The 26,777-nt window shown below is 41.7% G+C and overlaps 1 protein-coding gene across 5 annotated transcripts; it reads left to right on the top strand.

Moving 5' to 3' along the window:
* sun1 (Sad1 and UNC84 domain containing 1) lies at positions 1-26,510 on the top strand. Of its 5 annotated transcripts, none has more exons than XM_041063149.1 (23): positions 2,860-3,117; positions 5,539-5,636; positions 14,878-15,075; positions 15,271-15,518; positions 16,217-16,474; positions 16,643-16,777; positions 17,196-17,324; positions 18,179-18,262; positions 19,047-19,157; positions 19,323-19,442; positions 19,549-19,642; positions 20,271-20,329; positions 21,036-21,232; positions 21,539-21,814; positions 21,928-22,020; positions 22,648-22,739; positions 22,890-23,034; positions 23,141-23,455; positions 23,612-23,696; positions 23,970-24,085; positions 24,228-24,395; positions 24,491-24,583; positions 24,675-26,510. In XM_041063149.1, exons 2-23 carry the CDS (start codon positions 5,554-5,556, stop codon positions 24,789-24,791), a joined length of 3,216 nt encoding a protein of 1,071 aa, XP_040919083.1. In that variant the 5' UTR covers positions 2,860-3,117; positions 5,539-5,553; the 3' UTR covers positions 24,792-26,510. The 5 variants fall into 5 exon arrangements, with proteins under 5 accessions (XP_040919086.1, XP_040919083.1, XP_040919082.1 ...); XM_041063148.1 differs by lacking the exon at positions 2,860-3,117 and adding an exon at positions 4,965-5,110; XM_041063152.1 differs by lacking the exons at positions 2,860-3,117; positions 5,539-5,636 and adding an exon at positions 1-156.
* Positions 26,511-26,777: the final 267 nt, after the last annotated feature.

Genomic DNA, 26,777 nt, shown 5'->3' on the forward strand with positions numbered 1-26,777 from the left:
GGGAAAGGCGAACGTTGGAACAAGGTCCTCTTTTCAGGGAAGTAAATGTGCAACTGCTTGTGATGCTTTAACCAACTGGATCTAACAGTCTACAAGATAAAACATTATGACCGTCACCAGCGCCTACCGTCAATGACCCGCAGTCAGAGTCAAACAGTGAGTAGTCTGAACTTATATTGTGTTGATAATTGTGTCAGTTCAGTTCACATGTGCTATCCTGAGCTGTCATGGGGGGCTGCTACTTCCCGGAGGTTTTCTGATCCTTTAAGTTTTGTCCTGTGGTGCCGTTTTTTGGGTGGCGAACACGTGTTGTATCTTCATTGGGTTTTTCGTGCTGAAGGACAAAGTCTTATCTGCAGAGGTTTTACTGATAAGAAGCAAATGGACATAAAGGAGAAGCGTTTAAAGAAGGCTAGGGACGGACTTCAGCTTTTGTTTATCCCGACCTGGAAGAGGCTAGGTAGGCTAATTTGTTTGTCCGTTTGAACACACGGCTTTCAGTCACTGCAGTAATGGGGAGGGTTTATCAAATTGCCCTGCAAGCAACCACATATGTTTAGTGACATCTCCTGTCAGCTGTGGCTATCACTTTGAATTTCACATCACTGAAGGGAGAGCATCCATGCCACACACTGGCAGTTTCCAGAGTAGCCTATGTATTTTATTTTCTTGAGCATGTACTTGTGTATGTGTAAAGCGTGATTAGAACTGTCTTGCATACATTGTGCTAAATGTTGTCCTCGGTCCTCGGCTGTCCCAGACACAGAGGAGCGGTTTGAATAAGATATATAAGTATTAAGTATTGCTAAGGTCAAACGCACCTGCATGAGGGTTACTATATGGAAACATTTTCATGGAGGTCTTATCTATGCTTAAACAGGGTGTGAACAACACTATTGTTTAATCTTTAGCAGAGGAGTAGCCTGCCTTCTGCTGTCCAAAGGTTGCACTGAGATTGGATCCATAGTCGAAGTGTAGAAACTTCTGTCCAGCAGATGGCGCCCCACCCAGTACCTAGTTTGTTTAGTTTGTTGCAGGACAATTTAAGATAACACTTTATAGATCCCACAGCGGGGAAGTTTTCTTGTTAGGCAGCTCACAAGAAAAACAGGAAAAAGGGATAAAGTGAATTTTGAATCGGTCAGTGATATTTATTCATACATTGTCTGTGTGTGTGTGTGTGTGTGTGTGTGTGTGTGTGTGTGTGTGTGTGTGTGTGTGTGTGTGTGTTATCAGTGAATGGTTTTATGCCAGCGGCTGTCTGGTAATATTTTCAGTTCCTTTTATCTTTTGGCCTAAAATGAAGTACTGTGTTGAAAAGACAAAAAAAAAGCTTTGGGCACAGCATGTACTGCTGCCTGTACTCCTTGAGCCTGATTAAATGCTGAGCAAAACACATTGCTCTTGTCAGTATTAATGAAGGACCCCTGATTGTGTCTTTGTGGGTTCAGTGTGTGGTTTCTACCACAGGCACTTGTGGTTAGTTTTTTTTCTTAACTGTGTTATTGAATTACAAACATTTCAATGACTTATTCACATTCCGCATGCATTTCCATATATCTCACATTTCCATGATATCAGGCACTGTCGATCAGCATGTCTTATCAGTGGTTTGTATATGAGCTGTGCTTTGTTTGCATCATTTTGTCATCTTTGGAATGCCTACCCTTTCTGTTTTATTTCTTGTTAACATCATCCAGTGTGTGCAGCTGTGTAATATGAATCTGAACATGCGTGATTCTGCAAAACAGCAAGTGTGCTCAGGGGACTTTTGTTGGAAAATAATGGTTAAATAATCATGCTGTACTTTCTCTGTGGCTTTGTCTTGGACTCACACCAGACATTCATATTGAAAAAGCAATGCATCTTACATTTTTAGGAAAGAAGAAATTTGTTATAGTGATAGAGGATGTATTGACAAAAAGGGAGTGATTCGATGCACACACTGATCTTCTGTCTTACTCTAGCAATACAAGGAAATCTTTGATTATAGACTTGCAAACTTTTTTATAATAATAAGTATTATTATATATGTATATTATTACTAATATTTGTGAGCTTTGCTCATGCATCTTTTGTTGTGTTGTTCCACCTTTTAATGTTCGTGGTAAGAATACTGCAGTAACACTGTTGCCAACTCTCTTACTGCAGTCTAATGATTAATTACAGCAAATTTATTTCAGTGTTTGTTGAGGCACAAACTAGACCGGTTAAAACTAAGGACACTTTATTTTTTGCCGAGCACTGGAAGGAGATTATATTCACAACTGAAACTTAAACACTGAGGGTATTTAGACCTTAATTTGAATTTTTGAAGAATTTGAATTTCTGAAATGCTCACTACTGTATGTTCCTGCCATTACATATGGCAGAATATAGCAATGACTTGCACTAACATAATAACTGAGAAAAAAAAGAAAAATAGAAATGTATTTCATGAATAATGCTATTGAAAACAAAGCATTACAAAGGTTCAAATGTTCCTAATACTACTACTACTACTACTACTACTACTACTACTAATAATAATAATAATAATAATAATAATAACAATAATAATAATAATAATAATGTAGCTAATCCAGTCAGAATTACTTAATTTATTTATTTATTTATTTATTACGAACTTACTATTTATTTATTCTATGATCTGATGGGAACTTCACTCTCCGTTGAACCCTCCAGGGGTTCAATGTCAACTTAAACAATAGAGTGATACCCCTCAGTGCAGGGGAACGGGCAGTTGCAGCAGTGCTGCTTTCCTCCAATAGATTTAAAGTGTGCGCCCTGACCGACAATAGAGGGCCTGGGAGTGGGAGGATCAGCTCGGCAGCGATCCTTCTGGCTTTGTTACGCCCGGGAAGCCATTTTGGAAATCTGCTTGTTGTGCACTAGCATAACACTCAGCAGCTACTTGCAAACTTTTCTGTCTTTCTACAATATAAAAAAACAACGTTTATGGTCTGTGGGTGCGCAGTTATAAATAACCACTGGGTTTCCGTGCGTCGGGATGTTGGCGGAAGTTTGTGCATCTTCCGTGACCATAATATGTGGATCTTGTTCCTTTGGATTACTGTCTTAAAAGAATAACAACATACATGGACTCTAACCACGCGGGCAAGTTGACATGCTACTGTACATAACGTCCTATAGGTTAATGTAGCTACAGTTTTGTGTTGTGAATGTGTTTATTAGTATTTATTTTGTCCTTGCTGAGCTCCTTTACCCATCTGTTTTGGCAGCGAACGCAGTCCCGGGCCTTATTTTCAATAGTGATTTTTTTTTTTTTTTTTTACAGATCTGCGACATAACATTAAATGTGTTATCCATCATCAACAGAGGCCAGTAACCGCGTGTTTTAAGTCGTATGTGTTGAATGCACCTGTACGACATGAAAGAGGAATAGTGCGTCGTTGTCCAAGCCTGCAAGTCAGTGCTTTTCGTGAGTGACGGCGTTGACTAAATACATGGCGTCTAAATTTAGCACTGGGCAGTGTGAGAATGTAACGGCTTATATGTCGTCTGGCCGCACACTATGTGCAGTTATTATTAAACTAATGTGTCTTTCAAACGGCACCAGTCTGAAACACTGCGTTGACAGTAGGTGGACTCTAATAGCCTGAGGACTCGCAGTTGTTTGCCCTGTTCGTCGCAGGTGGTTTGCGTAAAGGAGTCAGCAAAGCTGAAATGCACGACTGTGGGGGGGAAGCATGTTTAGACCGTAGATGTGTGTTTGTGGGGTGTCCTCATGGTCTGTTGTTGTTCACCCTGTCTCCTGAATGATGAGCTCAAACGTCAAATAACAAAATAGTGTAACATTACGAAAAAAGATTCAGTCACATGCTTAAGGAAAAGCTGCAGAACAGAAATGGCTCCTGATTGAGGACATGTGGTCCGTCTACAGTTTAATTAGGCTGATGGTCAGGAGTGAGCGCTCTCCCTTATTCTCAGTCCACTCTGCCCTGGTTCTAGCTGGGGTGATGCACTGTAGGAGGTTGGTATTACATTTTGTAGTACCTGCATTGAGCCCTCACATAATCATGATTCATTACACCAGTTGACAAGTCAAAAAAAAAAACAAAAAACAACTAATCCTGGCTGAATTAAAGTGGTCCTCATAGCTTTTGGATATTAGTTTCCGTTTATCCTTCTTTTCGGCTGGATGCGGATTGGAAACATGATTAAGATTATTATGGAGATTTTGGTGGTGGATTTTAGGAAAAGCCATCTGTTTTTTGTGCCATTCATTTAATTGAATGGCTGAGAATTTGCAGTTCCTTTTTTTTTTTTTGCTCATGATATGTGAGGAAGATCTGGTCACATGGATACAGTAGTATGCTGTATATGTGGTTTACAGCTTGTCAGGACTATAGATGACTTTTTGTAATACTCGCTTCTAATATACACTGAGTTGCCAGTTTAACTGTATGAGTTTGGAGGATGTATTTTGTGGTGTTGTTGAACTGTAGTGCATTACACAGAGAGGTGTTTTTGTTATTCGGCAAACCTACACTCAATTAATAAAACCCCCCTTCAGTGTAACACAGCATAATTCAACAGCACTACAAACTACAGCCTTAAAAATGGGCATAAAGTTGAATCAGTTTCTCAGTGAAACAGTTTCTAAGTTTCTACCAGAACATTATCACTTTCATGAAGGCAGGGTTATTACTAGACTGTTGTATTATACTGCAGCAGGCTTAGCAAGGTGTGTGTAATAAACTGGCTAATAAACTGAAAGTATTGTGATAACAGTATTTGCACAGCCTGCTTACAGGAGATGCTCAACCCTCGGGGCCAGCTGTTTCCCGCCCATTGCCTAAAACGCAGCCCCACCCCTTGCTGTTTTACGTGGTTTCATAATACTGCCTTTTCTGTGTGTGGAGCTTATCCAGGCAGTCACTGTAGGAGTAGCTGTCCTTGTGAGGAGTCTGCTTAATACAAAGGCGAGAGAGGATCGTCACCGTCTCCTGTCCTGTCTCTACCAGCTATTGCTGTCAGTTGCCGCCTGTTTGTCGACAAGGAGGAGAAGAGACGAGTCATTCATTACAGCTTTGCTGCCGTCTGTGGCCTCTGTCAACTACCAGCCAGAGCCATCATGCAGGAAGAGGTCGGCCAGCTCTCGTCCACAGTAGCATTGTTGTGTTCCTGGGGACCAGGAATGTCCAGCAGCTCTCATTAGGGCCTGCCTGGGCCAGGCTTTCTGACGTGGTTGTACAGCATAACAGTAGCTGCTGGTTGTGTTTTCTTGGAGAGCAGCCTTGTGAATAGCGCTAGAATTGATTTGGAATGAGGCAGGGAATTTACCAGTGTTGTGTTGCATTTAATGTGTAGATGCAGTTCTGAACCTTTTTTTAGTATACAGTTGCACAGTGGCAGAACTTGAGCTCATTAGCAGAACTAATTTGTCTGCAAGGGACAGGCTGAACAAGGCAGTACATGTGTTTTTGTCAGTGTGCATGGAAGTTAGTGTGTGCTTGTTTTGCACCATGTCAATTTGGCTTAAAGAGTTTTGTTCTTGCATCCTGACTCTTGCAGTCTAAGCAAAGAAGAATGACCATGGATTTTTCTCAACTGCACACATATACGCCGCCACAGTGTGCCCCAGAGAACACCGGCTATACCTACTCTCTCAGGTGAGACCTCAGTTGTGTGCTACAATACACTGGCTGCAGCATCCAACAGTCAGGTCTATGGCGTTTAAGTTACAACCTGCTTCTCATTTATGACACCAGGCATCTCAGAGCATTAAGCCAGAATGAAGCAAAATGGTCCTTGAGACCCTGCTGCTGCATTATATTCCATCTTAAGGCTTTGTAAGTTTAGCATCAACCAGCTATTTCATATTCCATTTGCTCTTGCCTTTTTACCGGAACTGATCACTTTTAAACTTAATGCCATAATAACTGTTGTCCATTTACTCATGTTATTATGAGAGTATAATATAATGAAAGATTTCTACCAAATTATCCCAAAGGTTGCTTTGTATTCACTACTTTTGTGCTAGTGTTCTGCTTCCTGTTCAATGCCAAAATCTTCTAAGAGGAATGACTCGACTATATTGTTTTCTGGGTGCAGCTTTCTTTGATTTCTTTATTGGAGCCCTGTCTCTCTCAGCTGACTCCGAGCCATAATCATACAGGTTAGATTTGCAGTTAATTGGCAATAGGCTATAAATATTTACAGCATGAAACATATTCACTTTTTAAAAACATTATTTATTCAACTTTTAGTTTTGTAGATCAGTTTACTCTCCTCTAAAAAAAAATGTGGTTTTGATGACTCAGCCTCATGACTCAGTTGGTGTGTGTGTTGGTATGCTTGGAGGGGGATTGGGGAGGCTTGCACACGGTAACAACAGAGCATGTACCCAACTTTTCATTATACATGCTTTTACTATATTGTAGAATCAAGTTGTCTTAGTCAGCTTCTACGTTTTTGCAACCTTTGAGAAGTTAAAGGCACACAGTCATAGTTGGACTTAAAGTGCATATCCTCATCCATGCGCTGTTTCTTGTGCTCCTCGTCATTACAACTCACGTACGTAGGTGTGGTCGACACTTCATCAGGAAGGTCTGTGCATGTGGAGGAATGTTGTTGTCTCCAGTGCTGTCATCGTTGATGTCGGTGTCTCTCAGTACTGAGAGAAAGGCATTTGGGTGTGTAGGTCAGAAAATGAAATATCACCTTTCCCTGTGTTTAACTCATTTTCCGACTTAAGGGAAAGGAAGAGTTATTGTGTGACTTTTTGAGCAGGGGCCTCCCATCGTTTAAGTGAGAGTATGAAAGCGTCTCATAAAAAAATCAAGTTTTAGCAAAGACCTCTCATTAGGTTTACAGCTGTGTGTTGCAGAAATGCAGAGCACTTTTTGAAAACTCCAGTCAGCAGGCCCACGGTGCTTTGTGCTCACTCCCATCCAGCGGAACAAGTTCAGGCTGCAGCCTCTTTAAGTAATTATGTGTCACATTACGTGACAGTTGTATTAGTTGCCTTCTCTAGTTAATGTGTCAGCAGCTCTTATATTTTTATAGATTTTGAGAACGGCATTGATGCACAGTGGAAATTTGCCTGGGTGTTTTTTTTTATGTTGAGATGGAGAATAGCATGTAGTAAAGTAGAACCTGCTGTTGATGTTGTATCAAAATATAAGCTGTAAAAAAATGTATCCTCATGAGGTCAGGTTTATAGGATTTCAGCTATAGGATTTATAGGATCTCAGCTATGTGAAATCCAGTCTCCATGTGTCACACTGTGGACTGAGGCAAAGCGAGATGAATGTATAAAAGCCTGTTTGACACCCGGTTGGAATCCGCCAGGTAGACTGAAAGGCTGGAACAAGCTAATCATGTCCCTTTGAATGCAGTCAGCCTTGAAGCTATTAATGAACCTCACAGTCACAACCATGGCCCTGATCCCAGGATTAGACTAATAGTTTATGCTTCTTGACTGGCTAGTTGAGAGATCTGTAGTTTTTATTAGCCTGTGTCTACTGCAGCTGAGAGGCTAATGAATTCTCAGCTCTCATGAGAAACAAACTTGATGAAATTTAAATGAGTTAGCTGAAGGCGTTCACATGTCTTTGTCTCAGCTTATATTCTAAGCGAATAGCAGAATAGCCTATAGTAAATGCTGTGTTTGCCTCTTGTTCAAAGTTCAGAAATATGAACCTTTCAGAGTCTAACAGCTGATTGTGTCCAGACTTTAGACGGTGTCTGTACTACTACTGTGGATCCAAGTGAGCAGTGCACAGTTAGACGGAGTCAGGTGACAGAAACCGTTGACCCATCTGTTGTCAAAGCTCAAAAGAGCAGTGACAAGTTTTGTGGCAGTGAATGGTCTAAGAGAAAGAGGGTGAGGAGGCCAGACAATCGTGTTCTGTTGTCATTCACACTCAGAGCTCTTTGGAGACTCCCACATGCCAGGGAGAGACCGTTACAACGTGGGCCACCAACTTAGTGTTAATCTCATTAATACTGTAAATACAGCAAGGGAAACGCTCTTAATAGATTTATAAACTACTAAGGTTTATGTTAGGAAATTGGGAGTTTTCTGTGCTCCTTTACTTCCTCACAGTTGCTCTCATTCTAGCTTTTACTGGTCTGATTCAGTGAAAAATAAAAAAATTTACCTTTACATTTACCATACAATAACTTGAATATCGTCAGGTTTTGGACTGTTTGTCAGACATAACAAGCAAATTGAAGACATCACAGTGGGCTCTGAGAAAAAGTAAATGGCATTTTTCCTCCATTAATTTTTATATCTATAGGTCGATAAGGGAAAAAAAAAATCATTACCTGTAGTTCAATTTTTTTTTCCAAGAAATAATCTATAGCTTCTTAGAGGGCAAAAATCTAATCCCCCACATTCTTAGTGGAGCTATTTAGACAACTACATTGACTAAATACATTGACTACATTGACATGACTACTACATTCTGTTAACTGCAAAAAACATTTTGGCAACAGTGTTTTTCCAGTTAACAGTTAAGATTACATTCAGAAAAACACAGGAGGGTGGAGATATAATTTTATAATTTGAGTTATATTTAGAATTTGTATTATATCATAAGGTGTAAGCAAGAAATTTAGAAATATTGCATCAGCAAAGTTTTGTGATTTGCATCTGAAATTGGTGCACTGGTTCTTGACAGTCTGCAGCTGAGCATTGAACTGTATCACGTTTTCAAAGGCAGGCTGACTACACCCATGTCCTCACAGAGAGCAGATGTGTGTGCTGTGTATTGACTCGCACATCCTTCATAATTTATGATGATGGAAGTGGGTCAGTAGGGCTGGGGCCTCTGGTTGGAGTGTGCATGTTTTTTTTCTTTCCTCCCCACAAGTGATTGTTGAACTGTGACAGTAGTAAGCAGGAGCAATGATTGAGTTATCTGACACTGTATGTGGCTTTCTGAATCACAGCGGCTGATAACTCTGATAACTTTTTTTAAGTTGTAGAAGAGATAAAAGGTAGAGCATCCTCACCCTGAATTTTACCAAGACAATTTTAAGTATCACTGTGTTATGACTGAGGTTAAAATAAATCTGAGAGTATATGAAATATAGTTGACTCTTTCACATCTGTACATTCTGGTCATGCTCTGCAAGACAAGGTTCAGGGGTGCAACCAAAGCAGACTCGAGCTGAGTGCAGCTGGACAGTTGTTGTTCACTCTGCTGTCACAGTCGTTTTGATATTTGGCCTGAGTGTTTTGCAGTACATGCACCGCTGGTCAGGTGCCAAGCAAATGACAGCAGCAGGATTTTGGAGGGTCTTCCTGCAGCATGGTTGTGGGTTAAAGTTCTGAAAACGCAGGCATTTCTTTAACTGCTCTACTTTTCAAGCAAATACGGTGAATAGATTGCTGGCAAAATAAAAAACAAACAAATGTGTCTCCTTGCAGGCATGAGGCATATGCTGAGGTGGATGGTGCATGTCAGAAGCATTTCAGTTTCTGATTAGCCAGGCTTGCGTTCTTTTGTGTTACAGCATCTGTCTCTTTGGAAGTGGTACATGTCCAGTCACTGCTACTGATCACAGCTTCTCTCGAGCCAGGGAGCTGTTTAGAGTTGTCTCCATAGCAACCACGGCAACATGAAACGGCACACTATAGTGCTATAGCGTGGACACCACAGGGAGGGAGAGTGGGGCAGAAGGAAAGTGCTGTCTGTGGGAGGGAAAATGAGGGTGGGCTGGAACGATCCTAATCACAGTGCCAAATCCTACCCACCCAGAGATAGTTGGATGGAAATTCGAAGGCTCTCCACTCGGTCCCAGACTCCCAGTTCCTGGCCTTCTGCTAAATATAGGCCTCAGCACCTCATGGGAAAGAAGACTTTCACCACTCTGTAGCAGTCTGAAGAAACAAGAAGGCAGTTTGTGCTATGTTTGTGCTCTGATCTGGTATTTACCCCCACAGATTTCTAGAGTCTTTCCGGTAAACACCAAGAACGGTATAATTTCAGTAAACACAGCATGGTCCCACAGTGTCGTAGGGAGGAGATCTAAATTAATTGTTGAAAGTGGGGTAGCAAAATGCTCAGTGCTCTTCATCCAAATTACAGCAGCCCAAGTCTCTAAAATTATTTGTTGCTGGCGCTGGTCAAACCTATAAAGATTTAGACACAGTGCAGTTGCCTCAAATTTGCTTGTGCTTGCACTATTCCCAGATGTCTCATTCTGTGCTGTCTGTTAGCAATGCAGGATAAAAACTAATTTATGATGTTGTGATTAGCTTATGGAGCCAACCAAACAAATTCCACTTTATGAGATGGCTGTTACCAAGTCACTGGTAGAAAATGTCATAAACGTGATTAAAGATCTGATGTCTGAATTTTGTTGCATTTAAGTGGTTCATGTTTTAATCCTTTGCACTGAAGGACGAGGATGTTTTTCAGTAACTTTGGCAGTTCGTGCTCCTCCTAAGAGTTTCATTGGTAACAACACGCCCCCTTGTCTTTTGTTTTTGTGTGTGTGCGTGTGCATGTGTGCCTGTGAGGGTAGCAAGCATTTGACATGGCTTTTGTAACCACACTTGCGGTTTTGAAGTTGAGATTTACAACCCACGTGGTTTCTATAATCTCTGCTTAAGATGTGTGTGTGTGTGTGTGTGTGTGTGTAAGAGAGAGAGAGACCACAAATGGTAACCAGTGTTTTTTTTTTTTTTTTTGTCAAGGGTTTTGCAAGCCAGTTGTGTTACTAATTGAGCTCACTACAGTGGGCTTGGATTCCAGAGCTTTAGCCTTGGTTCTGTTATAAGTGTAGTTTCTGTGCATGTAGCAGAGTTAGCACCATTTTATTTCTTATTCATCTTGACAGTGTTGTTTTCCCCCCTGTGGAAGTATAGCAAAGAGTATAAAACAGCTAGTTGATTACTATGAAATGATTAAACCATGACTAAAACTATCTTGTTTTATTTGCACCAGCAAACCAATTGAAATATTTCTTTGAATCCAAACCGTCACCTGGACATGTTCAAATGCAAACCACATCTGCTGTGTAGTAAAGAATCGGACCATTGTCCCTGCATTCAAACCTGATGTTTATGTCCTGTCACATTGTGTCAACTGTGTAGGGATTTCATGTTTTTGCATACACTATGCAAAGCAGGCAGCAGGTGGGCCGATGGCAGGTCCCATTGTTGGCAGCAAACCAAACTGGAAGTGTAGACTCACCAGAAGCAAAGTTACTAGAGTTACTTTTTGTCTTTAGTGGTTCTGGATAGACCTGAAAGAAATGATGACAATCCAGTTTTGCATCAGTCATTTTGGCAGCTTCTGTGAAATCCACATTACTGTAAAAAGTTTGTTGTTGTCTTCTGGGTATGATATCCTGATGAGCTGCCAAAGAGCAGAAGCTGAATTGTTGGGGCTTTCACCCCACGGGCAGACACTTTCCCAGTGATTCGTACACATTCATCATGTTGCATTTACACCTGGATGAATGGCTGATGTAAATTTACTTATGCACATTTTTTTAAATTATTGATTAATCTTCTTATTGTTTCCATGATTGATGGTTTAGTTTATAAAATGTTAGAAAATAGTGAAAATTGCTCATCACAATTTCCCAGAGCATAACTTGTTTTGTTTTGTCTGACCAAGAGTCCAAAGGCTTTAGGTGCTCATAGAAGACTAATCAAACATAATTGATTAATCAACTAAAGGTTTTACAGCTTTTAATGCTATAGATAGTTTACAAAATGCTCTTGAATCTCAGTACTTCACTAATTATTTTGGGTCATGTATTGTGAAATCGTTGAATCTTGCATTATCCTCTGATTCCCACCAACCTTGGATCCCATCCTGCTTGCTTATTGCATGCTGCTCTGCATAATAACATGTTAGACACACCAAAAAGCAAAACATAAGCTACTAACATGTAGAATCTTATCTGATATGGTGCTTTGTGAAGTTGTGCATTGTAAGAAAGCAGGCTGTGCCCACTGAGTGTGGGAAGAGTACCAAAGCCTTAGTGTTATGTAAGGAGAGCGTCCAGGAAGCTGAATGTCGGGATGTGTCTTCTTTCTCTATACACTGCGTCTGTCTTTTCATCTGCGTCTTCTTCACTCACTTCTGAAAACACAGTGTCCGTCTCTATTTATATCACTGGTGTGGGCCGTGGGAGCCACCTGGAAGAGAGCGGCACACAGATCAATTCGGATACCCGGAACAACCGAAGAGTTAGCAAACTAATTAAACATTGTTTACAGCTCCTGATGAGACAGGCTGGGGTCTGCACCGTCATTGTCTTTAAACATTGTTTTCGTTGGTTAAGAGAGGGTATGATTGCCAGCACCGTAGGGAGATACGTGCTCTGTTTCGCGAAACCCGGATAGGGGATTTGTGGTTGTGTTCATGAATTGTCAGGCTGTAGGCTACACACACAGGCAAGTGTGTTTTCTTTCTCACACACACCCTACCCTGTACAGGGCGTCAACACCCCACGCACTCAGTCAATGATGTTACCAATGAATGTTGCACCATGATGTTCTGGTATGATAAACTAAGTGGTGCACACATGAAGGCATACCTCAGCTCTTTTCGGCTGTGAGCAGTCTATAAATTTTAGTGACTCTGCAATGTTCCCTGCAGTTTAGTGAAAGGTTTGTCAGCACTCTCGCTGTTGACTGGACTCACTGGATGAACTGCTTTTCGGCTGATTTGGCCGACTGGAATGAACTGAGTTCTTTAGAATTTGAGCAGACTTGCAAAGAACAATAAGAGTAAGACGAGCAGTATGATGTGATGGAAAACTTCACTGTTCTGTTGATATTTGGCCCACCTGTTTTTAGGTACACCCTGTTTGTTTTCTCACTCCTCTGCTTAGATATGGTCCTCTTGGGTCCCCACATTCTCTGGTGCAGGGAGCCACTTTACTTCACTGCTCTGCTCAACTGTCCTTACATGCCCTCTGGTTCTGGTGTTACTGGCAGTGTGAAACTCTTCCTCTCAGGCAGTTCAGTAGAGTTTGATACAGACACATTTGTAATGGTCTCTTAAAACTTACTTGATATTAAATTGTACATAAATTAAAGTTATGTTTATATGTTTATTTGTAAGTAAGTTAGCATAAGTTGGCATTACTTGCGTTTCTTGCTCCTGCACAAAGCAATAGTTGTATAGTAAATACAACATATTTTTGATTAATCAGTTAATAGATCAATTCTGATAATCAAGCAATTGTATATCAATTATTGACATTAAATGAAATCATTTGAAGATTTGATGCTCTTCTTTGTCGTAAATGAATATGACTGGACAAAAAAAGATGTTTAAGATGTTCACTTGGACTGTGAAACCATTCCATTCTGTTAGCTGCAGGTCTAGTTATAGCGATGAATTCATATCTATTGCATTGATTTTCCGACACACGGTTAATCTTTCAACTCCAAAGTTTTTGTTTTATTTTCAGGGTGCAGGAAGACAGCAGTAGAGGGTTGTGTTAAACAGCAAAGAGGATGATTGGAAGTGGTGTTGTGTTCGCAGTGAAAAGCAGATATTCTATAAAAATGCACATAAGAAGAAGGGCTCTGTTTGTAAAGACTGGCACATGTACTTATATTCACACTCCTTGGCAAATGCTGAGCAGTAGACCCTGGTTCTGTTCGTCAGCCCAATAGGATACAGAGGGAAAGGTGCCGTCCTGGTCATGTGCTCGGAAAAGAGCTAGTAGGAGCAGGAGGTAGAGCAAGGATGAAAGCACATAATTGGCTCTCGGTGGGAGTGTGTAATCCTCAGGGTTAGGAGCCAGAGAGCAGCATGCATGGTACATGTGCATATGTGCACACACATACATAGTGTCAAGAGTGCTCAGTCTACAGTTTGTCCTGTGTGCAACACTCTGCCTTGATATACTCACACTGAGCGAGGGCCACTGTCAGGCACTCTTGCTGCTTGTGCCTTAAACTAGACTGCTCTTGTTTAAACAGGGAAGGTCTCTTCTTTCCAAGTGTCTTAACAGGAAGTTTATTCTCTGTCCTCCAGTGACAGATAAAGTGCTTTGCACCCCCCCCCCCCCCCCCCCCCCCCCCGCTTCATCCAGCATCCCCTCCACGTCTGTGGAGTTATTCTGCTTGGCCTAGTTGAACGACATGCTGAGGAGAGTACACAGCCTGCATGGTCAGTTCATTTCAGTTCAGTCTGTCCTATCATAAGAGCATTGTTTGTCAGTTTACACCCGCAAAGCGGGATTATAGAGGTAGTTTCTATGACAGCTTCAGTGAATGTCACAGTTGCTGCCCTGTTGCCTATTAGTCATGTCTGAATGCTGGCCTGCTCTGCCAGGTGGGTGTGGCCCTGTGAGTCACAGCTGCACAACGCATGGCAAAGTCAAATACTACATTCATGGTGTGTTTCCACTTACGGTTGGCTTTGGATTTCAGTGAGAGGAGTAGGTTTTTTGTTTTTTTTTTGCATACTTTGAGATGTTTACTTGAGTTATTTTTTAAATTTGACTTCCAGAGACACACAGTGCCTGCTCTCGTTTTTTTCCATTGTTTTCCCCCTTCCTTGTGAGTGACTCACTTCCTGGCAGGCCCACTGCCAGTTGCTGGGAACAAGAGCATGACAGCTCTCTAAAGGCACTGTCTGCTGCTGTGTCTTGTTTGTTTGTGTTTGGACAAAAAGAGAGAGCCTCTCTGAAGCGGGATACCCCCCCATTCAGTATCGATTTGAGGTTGAAAGTTGCTTCAGGCCCGTTTGTTGTCTCCACATGGATTTCTGTGCAGAAGACTTTTAAAAAAGATTTCCCGCCCTGAGATTACCTGTTTTGCAATACTCCCTTTCATCAAACCTCCTTTTTTCCCCTCATCTTTCTCCCCCTTTCCTCATTTTTTGCTCTTTCTGCTCCACTCTACCCTCCCATCTCTCTCAGCTCCAGCTACTCCACAGCAGCGTTAGAGTTTGAGAAGGAGCACCAGATTGCTCCTGTGTACGAGTCGCCCAGGATGTCACGGCGGAGCCTGCGTCTGCAGACCAGTGCTGGTCACTATGGCAACGAGAGCCTGGCTGATTACTCCCAGAACCACAGCAGCAGCAGCAGCAGCTACACCAGCACCAGGAGAGAGACACGGTGAGACTAGCATTGGGTGCTAACTCACCCAAATGTCGGATTACCAGAGAGTATTGTTAAATGTCTGCATTTTTATCTATTTGAGTCTGTATGAATTTGAGTCCGTGCAACATTCTAGCGGTCTCAACACGCCTCTGTCACACTCTCATACATGCAGCAAAACTCACATCTCGTTTCCTGTCTCTGTTCTCCCAGGACGCTGCGGAGCAGAAAGCAGCAGTCCAGCTCCAACTCACTCTCTTTATCCCTGAGTCAAGCTGCCACACCGAGGAAAACCCTCTCCTTCTCAGCTGTTAGTACCCCGATTAACAACAGCAGCAGCTTTCAGGAGAGCAGCACTGTGTCTGATGCCACCCTGCACAGCTCCATCATGGACCAGTCACAACTGAGACAACGCACCATCACCACAACCACCACTTCTATGACTGTGGATGGACACTGGGGTCAGTTGAATAATATCTCAAATGAGCCATTAATGATTTTGAAAAATTCAGAAGGTGTTTGAGCATCTTTTACTTGAATTAAAGGGATTGAATTAAAGGGATATGACATGCTTAGCCCATGTTCATGGGCTAAGCAGAAAGACACTTGAGCTATACCCATGACATAGTGAAACTTAACTTTTCAGCTGCATGTTCATGGGAAAGTTAGGTATTGCAAAGGCAAGAAGTAATATGAAAAAGGTTAAAAGATATGCAATTATAACACAAATACAGAATATAATAAGCAAGAATAGAAACAGTAGAAAAAAAGCACAATAAATTAAAATAAATAAATTCAAAATCTGAAGCAGTCAAACATGAGAAGGAAATGCATTACTGTGTTATGTCTAACAATGAATATAAGCAACATCTAACATTACAGCAGTTAACAACTCAGAATTGTACATAACACAATACATTTACAATATATAATACATTTAAAACATTTTTTGTCCACTTATTTGGCAGCCGTTGTTTGTTTGCCGATGAAGATTTTAAGACTTATAATAAGCAAACAAAATGCATCATTATACAGTAAACCACCGAACAATATATAAAATTAGTTTAACTAGCTCTGCTGACTTACATGTTACTTCCACTAGTACATAATAATGCATTGCATTGTTGAATTTATCTGTGTACATACTGTTCTCCCTCAGGGAGGAGCTCCAGAACTGACCACAGTGCATCAAATGTCAATGGCGACGCCAGTGTGTCAAAGTCCCACACCTCACTCGCCAATGGCTACATCTGCAAAGACTGCTCTTTGCACTCTCAGGAGATGGACTCACTTATCACACGGTCTTCATCGCCATCGTCATCTCAGGCTGCAGAAGCTTCCACTGACGCCCTCTCGTCCTCATCTTCCCCTTTTACAAGTGTATACTCCAGAGACAGGAGTCAGAGGAACAAGACAGGTGAGGAGCTGTGGACTGAAATGTCATATTTGTAACAGACTGCTGTTCCTCATATTTGTCCTTCCAAGTGCTAAAATTATTAGAAACGGATGGTTGAAGACCAATATGTCCATATCTGAATTCAGCTGTGATTATGAGAGTATAATTGGTAGTGGTTTCTCTCTTCAGGTGTCCTGGTGTCTATATCTAACACGTGTATGCACTACAGTAAACGAGCCCTGGCCCCCATAGTGTCCTTAGTCACCCTGCTCTTCAACAATGTGCTCTGGCTGTGCTCAAGGGCCAAGAGCCCTCCAGGAAAAGGTATACAACAAGAGACTTTCTTTGCTCTTCACCAATTACCCATCTCTCTTTTTGTTCTTCTTTTATTTGCTTAGATTTAAATGAAATTCTCTGACAGATTTCAGGCTCATCTCTTCTTTGCAGCTAACTGGAAATCTCCACTCCCTGGTGGTTTCTGCCTTAGCAGGCCTCTCATAATCATTTTTAATTCTTCTGGTTGAGTCGTGGTCTGTTTCTGTTCACTTGTAACCTCATTACCTTTCTTCTTAGTAAGGCTCTTCATAGCTTCCTGTCGTTTTTCTCTTCACGGGATTTTTCTCTTATCAACTCCCCTTCCTGCTCATCCTAATACCATTTTTAGTTGTACTTCTTTGTATCTGTAGCTGTGCTTCAAGTGTGTGTGTTGACTAACAGTGAGTGTGGACGGCTGTGTCACCAGGTTTTCTTGCTTCGTTGTCGGACTCGATGAGACGAGCAGTGTCCTCCAGTTTGTCCCAAATGTGGCTGTTTAAGCAGACCACTCTCCGCAGGATGATGGGCTACAGGGCTAAAGGCTATGAAGGACAAGGTACCAGCCGTTACTACGAAGGGCAAAGATCAAGGGTCGCAGCTCCTGACCTCCTCTGCTGCTCTTCTATTAATAAACTTTCTTGTCACCATTTCTCTCCTCCTTGAGCTCTTAATTGTTTTCTTTTAAAGTGGGACTGACTTTGAACCTCTTCAACCTCTCCCCGGTTTCTTTCTGAGTCCACCTAGCTTTCACTTTCTATCAACTTCTGTTTCTTTTTCTAGAGGAGGAAGTATACTAGATTCAAAATTAAAATTATACACCACCCAAAACCCCATTTCCTGAAAATGGGCAAAGCTGTCACATGATAAGTTGCATTTTTGATGAAAGTCCTTGAGTTCATGTGAGGTAGTGAAGAGGATATGAGCACTTAAATGATCACTCAAGCACAACTGCAAAGACTCCCTGACTCCTACCTCATGAATACTCTGCTACACAGTTTTCTGGCTCCTCTGGAAGTGGTGTACAGTCAGTAAACAAAATTCAAGTTCTTGCTAACATGCACATGTTTCCATGTCCCACAGTGTTTGACAGCAGGTCAGTTTTATTTCTAGTATATTGCTGATTTAAGCTGGTTTCTCTCACAGCTGCAGAAGAATTCTGTCAACTCTCTAGCATGGGTCTCACTGCAGTTCTTTATTCTTGTTTCTAGCTGTTGTCTGTTTCTTGTTGAATGTCTTCATTCTCCTTTCTCACCTATTCTCATTTTCTTCTTGAAGACACAGAGCTCCTCTGACGTCGCAGTGCTGTCATGTGCATTTACTCTCCCTCTTCATCCGTCACTCATTTCGTCATAATTTTCTCACGCGACGTGTTTTTGTTATGCAAATAAATGTGTTGTATGTATGTTGCAGCTCACTCAAGCTTCTGTGGAAGCATGAATGTGAAGGATCTGGTGACTGAAGATGCATCACATCTTAATCTCAATGGTTCCCTGTGTAAGCAGACACACACACACCACACACATTTTCTCTCTCTCTCTACTCATTTTCTTGCGGTAGCCATGATTGACAGAGTTAATAATATGCGTGACCTGTGTGAGGACCAGCAAGCAGAGGTTGTGTGAACTGCTTTAACAGGTCAGCAGCATGTTGACCGTTGTGACCTGCAAATGTGTTTCTTTCACTCAAGTTTGTCACCCAAACATATTTCAAAGGGCCAATTTAGCACCAAAACTTAAGTGGAAATCCTTCCAGAAATACTTGACAGACTTGTTTTAGTCTAGTTTTAGTTTGTCTGTTTGTTTTAGACAAACAGTATAAAAACAGTGGACCATTTTCCAAATTAAGCAAAAAAAAAAAACCCCAAACTTTCATAGTAGAGCTCAGTTTTTCCCATTCTGAACAAAGCCAGTACCACGTTTGAATAATGGGGCCAGTAATTAAACTAAGATAAGAAGAAAGAACAGTAAAGGTGTTTGTCAGTCAGGAGACACAGGGTGAGGTTTTTTTTTTCATCGGGCTTTGCATGTTGTGCCTTCACGCACATAGCAAAATGTGCAACATGCATGCAAGTGCCCAACTTATGTTACTTATTTTTTCAGGTTTTTTTTTTCTAATTTGTTGTTTTGTTTTGCTTTATATTCATTTCATTTTGTTCTGCTTTGATCATTTGCAGAATTCTGTTTTTTTAATCCCTCTAATATGTTCACATTGTCATTCATTCATCCTTTGTTCTTGTGTTTTCTGTTTGCTTGCCATCCATCCATTTTGGTTGACACAGGTGATGACTGTAAAGGGAAGCAGTATTCTGAGACACACACCATCCTCCTCACACAGTCCTCCAGGCCTCAGCGCCTAGCAGGGGCACTGTGGAGCGTCCTAGCTTTCGCAGGTTAACCACCACTTCTCTTAAAGTTGTAAACAGTCTGTAAATACACTGTTCAAAGGATGAGTTTAATGCTGATAAGTTTATAACTCAACCCTTTTTTGTCGGTACAAAACACTCATGCTGCAATTAATCAATTTAACTATTTCCCCACTTCATATTGTCTTCCAGGTTACTGCCTCCTCCAGCCAGGCTACTGTGTGGTGAGAGCAGGCAAAGCTTTGGGATCAGGAGTCGGGACAGTGGCGCAGAAGCTGCTCTCTCTGTTCTGGATGCTCCTGGCAGCTCCAGGTTGATGGCCCTTCTTCCCCTCATCTTCTTAGAAAAATGTTTCTTCGTCATCTTGCTTAGGCAACATGGGTCTGATTAATCTGATTTTTTTTTCCAATCTGCCCAGTGAAGACAGGCAGGGGACTTATGTGGTTTCTTGCAACAGGATGGTACCAGCTGGTGTCTCTCATGTGTCTCCTCAACGTCTTCTTTCTGACACGGTAAGAACCTTTTGCCCACTTTCTGTCTGAGCCTTGGGGTGTTGCAACACACAGAAGAGAGAATTTGACATTTTGAACAGCTAAATTGTTTTCAGAGTCTTAAAGCTGCTTTACTTCATATTCTTATATTACCAGTTTGTGAACTGACAACATGACCATGAGAAAGGGGTTGCTCAGATTGATCAAATTGCAGAGAATTATCACCATAATCTGCAGCTTTGTGAGTGAGTTTCAGCTCATTGTTGACTCAAACTTTACCATTTTGATTCACTCTCATTGCTCTAATAGCATCGTTTCTGACTAGCAGGTAGCTATTTTTAATAAAATAAATAAAACGAGTAAGTGAGAAACTGTTTTCTTATTTGTTTCATGTTCTAAATATTTACATTTACAATTATAATTTGCCACTGTATTTATATTTTCAGTCATATTTTCAGAAATGACAGCAGTCATGATAGTTATTTACTTTGAGTCTTGAAATATTGTATTTTGATTTATAATTCAACACACCTTGTTGTGAGGAACAAATTTGGTGCTTCATGTTTTGACAGCATTGATTCATAAAGGGTGCTCCTATCATACTCCTATCACTTGCTTGTTCTGACCAGTGTGTGGTTCTGTGTTTTAGATGCCTTCCCAAACTCTGGAAGCTCCTGCTGCTCCTTTTGCCTCTTCTGCTCTTCCTCGGTGAGTTTGTAAGAGCTCACAGTGCTCCATTCCTTTGTCACAGCTGCAACCCATTTAGTGAGCACATACAGAGAAAAAGCAGTTTGTAGTGAGGCAGTCGATATTATAACCAGCACATACCCCCAGAGTATTCTGCAAATCCAGTACCACATTCAGGTCAGCCTTTCTGGGCTTCTAGTGAGTTACTTCATTCTGTGGTCCAGCCCTGCTCACACATACTTATGCAACATTGAAGCACAAAGACATATATATAGTCTTTGTGTCCTATGTTGATCTACTCTATACGCATGACATCTGTTGCATATCTGTCTGTCCTAGAAGAAGGATCTGTCCTCAGGATCCACCTCTTTTTATCCAGTTCAAGGGTCTTAGGTCAAAGCGTGTCATATGCAGATTGTAAAGCCCCTTGAGACAAATTTAAAATCTGACATGACTTGATTTTGACTTGGTGAACTACTCCATCATTTGCAAAGTGGTCCCTTGAATCTTGATTTTGAAATCTGAGAATCTGTGTTTTTACAGATGCATCTTCACTTTACGTGAAATGTAAATATCCTATCCTATACGCATTTACCCACAATGCAAGCTATTTGGTATCTTCTGAAGTGTCTGAGAAACGTCACATCGAAACATCATGAGTTTGTTTTGATTGGCCAACCAGCAGCTGAGTGTGGTTTAACCTCCACTATCTGTCGTCTGTCTGCAGCTTTATGGTTGTGGGGTCCGTCCACTGCTGCCCTGCTTGCCTACCTCCCAGCCATAAACCTAACTGAGTGGCGTCCTGCGTCCCCCTTTACCCTCCTGTCTAACTTGTTGCCGGCTTCTGCTCCAGTTCCTGCCTCTGTCCCCACACCAGAGATCCCACTGGAGCAGACCCCAGCCACCCCAGTCTCACAGGCACCGGTAAGATAAATAACATTAAAAGTATTATTATTATAAAACAATGAGTGAACATGGGTATGAAACCACATGAAGTATGTTATGGTTTAAGTATTTTCAGCTGAAGACTCTGTTTTTTTGGTAATGACCACAGTGCCTTTTAACCTGTTTACAAAACACAAACACTGTACTGTAGCGATAAATGTCATTGTGTGTCTGGTGCAATGCAGAACTGTCTGTGAGTCAACACAAAATTGTTGCCTTTCTTTCCTAAATCATTTCCACCCTTCTCCTCATCTCTTTTCACTCTTTCATTCCCCTCCTTCTCAGATGATCCATCCACCAGGGGTGGTCTCCACTGTGGACTTGGAGCGTCTTGAACGTGTGGAGCGCCAGCTAGCCCTGCTGTGGGAGCGTGTCCAACAGGGTGACCAGAAGCAGGAACAGCGTCATGGGGACGTTCTAGGTCTTTACAGCACCCTGAGAGAGCAGCTACACACTCAGACCGACAGGGAGAGCCTGGGACTGTGGGTGTCCTCCCTGTTGGAGCAGAGGCTGGGCGTGCTGCGAGGAGAGCTAGAGCAGGAGAACACACACACAGCACAGGTAGGAGAATGAGGACACACATTGTTTCTACAAGTTCAAGGGTTGAATTACAACAGGTAACATTTGCTTACATGCATCTTGTTTTTTTTTCTCCTTGTCCCTGCTTCATGCAGAGTGTAGAGGAGCAGAAACAGCAGCAAGAGAGTCAGGCAGCACGACTGGCTGATTTAGAATTGCTTCTCAGCGCTCTGGCTGCCAAGACTGAGGTACATATAGCAGATTGACTGCTACAAATTGAAAATATACCTGCATAATACATGGGGAAAATGTGGCAAGATGGCTTTTTTGAATATATTCTTTATTAGTTATTTTGTTGTTATATTAACAGGCTAAGCACTCATAGATTATTGCAGTAAATGTGCCAGGGTCTTTGGCACTTATTTTCCAATATATATCATTAAAAGACCACAGTGTAAATAAAAAGTACAGAATGAAAGAGAGGTCACATGATAAACATTGACCAACTAGTAATTGGCAGAAAACTGTTGTCTGTGACACATACCACAACCACAGAAACAATGGTGATCAAAAGAGAAAATATCCTGACAAGCTCAGACAGGTGAGGACAGACAAGACCAAGTATGAAGACAGATCTGGTTGTTTTTGTGTGAAGTCAAAGCAACAGTGGTACAGTATCATGTATAATGGAAGTGTATTCCTGCCTGATTCCGACTGATAAGCAAAAACAGGTTTTTCCTCTTGAGACAGTAATGTCTCCTGTTTATCTGTCATTTGGGGCTTTTTGAATTATGAAAGGGAGGGTCTCCCCTCTTGTGTTTCTTTGTTGTGTCTTTATTATCTTCAATAATAGTTATCCATGATTTGTGTTGTAGGAGGTGCAGCAGAAGCAGCAGCGGTATGAGCATGAGAAGGAGGAAAAAGAGAAAGAGGTTGTCATTTCAGCAGCAGACACAGCTCCAGTCAGGTACAGAAACCAAGAAGAATAAATAAGCCATCAAATTCACATTTGGTCTGATTTTTCTTGTCTGTTTTTTTTAAATGTGCTGATCACATTTTATAAAGCAAGTGCTTAAAGATTATGGCACCTCACATCTAGATTTTGTCTTTTACCCAGTGTGGGTGTAAAGCAGGAGGAGCATGATGCTTTGCTAGCAGAGGTGCAGAGACTTGAGCTGGAGCTGGGTAAAGTCAGGCAGGACCTGCAGGGTGTTGTGGGATGCAAGGGCAAGTGTGAGCAGCTGGACACACTGCAGGAGACTGTAAGTAACACAAATGACTTCTGTAATATCGACTATCGGTTTTCTGCATATTTTCATTAAACTTTGGTTTCCATTATTATTCCATTTCTGCGTATCTCTTTCCCAGATAACAGCCCAGGTGTCCTCTCAAGTGCGTAAGGAGTTGCAGGTTCTGTTCTTTGGCAGTGGTGGGTCAGGAGAGGAGAAGGAAGAGGTGCCTGAATCTCTGATGTACTGGCTGGCCCAGCGCTACGTGAGCACACCAGACCTACAGGCCTCACTGGCCTCACTGGAGCAGAGCATCCTAAGAAACGTGTCCCTGCAGCTGGAGCTTAACCGAGCCCAGACCCTGGGTGAGGCCGAGTCTCAAGCCAAGAACATCATTAAGACAGTAACTGGGACTGTCCAGCACACTGCTTCTACTGAGGGACTGACAGAAGAGGTAATGAGTGTACATTTCGTCATGTGCATATCATCATCACTGCGGAGCTCCATCTTAATCACATAATCTAACCTGAGCTCTTTAAAAGTGTTGGTTTGCCATGTGTTGGAGGCTGTTATTTAATCTTTAACTCCTGTGTCATGCTCTTTACCCCAGCAAGTGAAGTTGATCGTCCAGAACGCATTGAGGCTCTACTCTCAGGATCGAACAGGCCTGGTCGACTACGCCCTGGAGTCTGGTGGTAAGAACGGAGCCTCATGTGGTTTTCAGGGCCTGTTCATCCTGGACCTTTATACACATGAGTAGTGAACCCTGTAGTGGGTAGAAGGGATCTGCAAGCTTGCTGTTCCATAACTCAGCACTGTGTGATCGATAGATAGATAGATAGATAGACATACTAATGTATGTCTCTTATGTAAGAAGGGTGCAGGCATTAGCGAGGCTAAACATTTTGAACATTTTGACTTCAAGCATAATTACTGTTACTCCTCTCTCTGTGTGTACGCGTGTGCAGGTGGCAGCATCCTCAGTACCCGCTGCTCTGAGACATATGAGACTAAGACGGCTCTCATGAGTCTGTTTGGTCTGCCACTCTGGTACTTCTCCCAGTCTCCTCGGGTTGTCATCCAGGTGAGCCTCACCATGAGATATCCAAGAGACATTTCATTTTTGCTGATAATGGAAAGATGCTCAGGGGTAAAGCTTACTCTCAAATCTTGACAACTGTTATAAAACTCCTTTTGGTATTCATCCCCTCACTGCCCCTCCTCAGCCTGATGTGTACCCAGGTAACTGCTGGGCATTTAAAGGCTCGCAGGGCTACCTGGTGATCCGACTGTCCCTGAGGATCCTGCCCACATCCTTCTGCGTGGAACACATCCCCAAGGCTTTGTCCCCAACTGGAAATATCACCAGCGCCCCTCGCAACTTCACTGTTTTTGTAAGAAACATACTGACATACAACCTTACAGTTGCCAATTCAAAGCAAACATCAGTGATTAATGGTTGTTTTCACTGATGTTTGTTTATATTTAGGGTCTAGATGATGAGTACCAAGAGGAAGGGAAGCTGCTGGGACACTACACATACCAGGAAGATGGGGAGTCACTGCAAACTTTCCCTGTTATGGTAACTGTAGAGGCACTTCTGCTTCTTACTGACCAGTAAGAAAATTCAGTCTGTGATCACGTGCTGAATATTTGCCCCCCTTCTCTTTCAGGAGCAAAATGACAAGACCTTCCAGATCATTGAGGTGCGAGTGCTGTCTAACTGGGGTCACCCAGAGTACACCTGCCTGTACCGATTCAGAGTACATGGAGAACCTCGTCCTCAGTGAACCAACCACTACCATACACGCTCATATACGACATATCACCCTATCTGTACATAGCTCTTGCCAACTTCTTAAAAACCGGAGGGAACTTGGTGGTACTTTGTGGACGCTTTTTGTATGAAAGCAATGAAGATACAGAAGTTGTGGATTGTCAGAGGAATGTGCCCAGACTGAATCATGAACACGTTTTGTAATATTGAAAGAATCACAGGAAAGTCTGTATGTGGACTGTAGACGTGGCAGAAGAGGAATAGAACCACGGAAGAAGCTAAAGGTCCCAATCCCCTTTTTGTAAAAGGTCTCTTGCACTGAATTAGCCCCATGAGGGCGCCAGGCTCCACTGAGCGGACAAATCCATCCCCCCCTCTTGGCACCTTCAACTTCTACTGGAAGGTGGATGCTTGAAATGGGGGATTACAGACTCATCTCCACCATTTCCTCACACACTGCATCTCAATCTGATTTGGTTTTTGTTGTTAGTCATCCATATTTAACTTTATTTTCCTGGTAGAGTCTACAATACTATTTTCAGGATCCAAGCCACTGCACCTTTGTTTGTGATGGTGTGCAGGCATGACGCTCCCTTTGTTGCTGTCAGGTCTCTGCAATGACTTTAACTGAGCTGTGTGGACGGACCGCTAGACTGGAGCACACTCACAGTGGGTTTATACTGGACATGTAAGGTTCACAACATTCAAGGCTTGGCATCATGCATCCATATAGCCATAACTAAGATTTTCTTTTTTGGAACTGAACATGCTGCCTGTGGACAAGCGCTGAATGTTTTCTCAAGTGGAGACTTGATGCAAGTCATCCTTTAACTACACAGCAACACTATATAACCACTGACCTGCGCTCTATATGTTGGAAGTATTAGGAGGCTCTTCACTATGTACATTAGATGGATGGACTTCAGAAGTAATACTAGCATGTCTCTCTTCCAGAACCATACTGCTTAACTTTTACACGCATCATGAATTTCCAAGCAAGTGTGTCCTCTCTGAAGGGTTGAGTTCTGTGCCTGGACCTCAAATTACAAATCAATGTTGAAAGCTAAACAGTATAACCTCCTGTAGACAAGAGTGTGATTTTTCTTTTCCGTTTCTATCAAGTGGAGACTCTCTCTGTCCCTCTAGCTCAGTTATAAACGTCCTCCTGACATGGGCTCCCTCTATTCTGAAACCCTGAAGGAATGTAATCTGTATATTTCATTGTTGATAGCTGGTCCTTTATAATATCTGCTTTTATCAGTGTTGCTTTATAAAAAAAAATCACCCTATCATTATTGTTATATTACTACTATTATTTCTACTGTTACTCATTGTGTTGTTTTGCTTTTTTTTTTTTGTTCGGTTTTTGGGGGTGGGGGGGGTGTTGATTATGTCAGAGGATGCACTGCCACAATTTGTTAGAGAAATATTTGGCACAGGTCTTCACAATTTGTCGGGATGTGTGTAGATACCAGTTTTTGGTTGCAAATATGGGAAAGTCTAAAATGTTATGTATAAAAAATGTTTTCATCGCAATCTTATTTATTAACAAGTCAGTTAGTTGCTGCAAGATATGAGTTACTACAATGTATATTTTGTGATGTTGAGCGCATTTTGGAACCATCTTGGGACTTTTTTTTTTTTTTTTTTTAAGATAAATGGCTATTTTTGTTCAGTCATGAGATGACTTAACGGCTTTGGAATATATTCCAATAAAGACTTTAATTTTGAAGAACCTCCTCTTAATAAGATAATCTGAGTCAAAGGATAATATTACAATTCCATCTTCAACAAATCTTCTGCTTTTATATATATATATATATATATATATATATATTTTTTTTTTTTTTTTTTTTTTTTTTTTTTTTTAAGCCATTTACTATGCATTTCTGGTGTTTGCAGCCATCTGTGGCTACACACAAAAGGTTAGTTTGAAATATTTCAAATTTCCCTTAAATATCCATGTAAACCGTTCTTACCATTCTCTTTTCTTCTTACA

The sequence above is a fragment of the Toxotes jaculatrix genome, chromosome 18, assembly GCF_017976425.1.
Source record: "Toxotes jaculatrix isolate fToxJac2 chromosome 18, fToxJac2.pri, whole genome shotgun sequence".
In the NCBI taxonomy this organism is placed as follows: Eukaryota; Metazoa; Chordata; class Actinopteri; family Toxotidae; genus Toxotes; species Toxotes jaculatrix.

Bases quoted from the DNA above. Each gene is read 5' to 3' on its own strand.
- sun1 (XM_041063148.1), top strand. The intron at 19,643-20,270 runs GTAAGAACCTTT...TCTGTGTTTTAG, and splicing joins AACGTCTTCTTTCTGACACG to ATGCCTTCCCAAACTCTGGA. The intron at 22,021-22,647 runs GTACATATAGCA...TTTGTGTTGTAG, and splicing joins CTCTGGCTGCCAAGACTGAG to GAGGTGCAGCAGAAGCAGCA.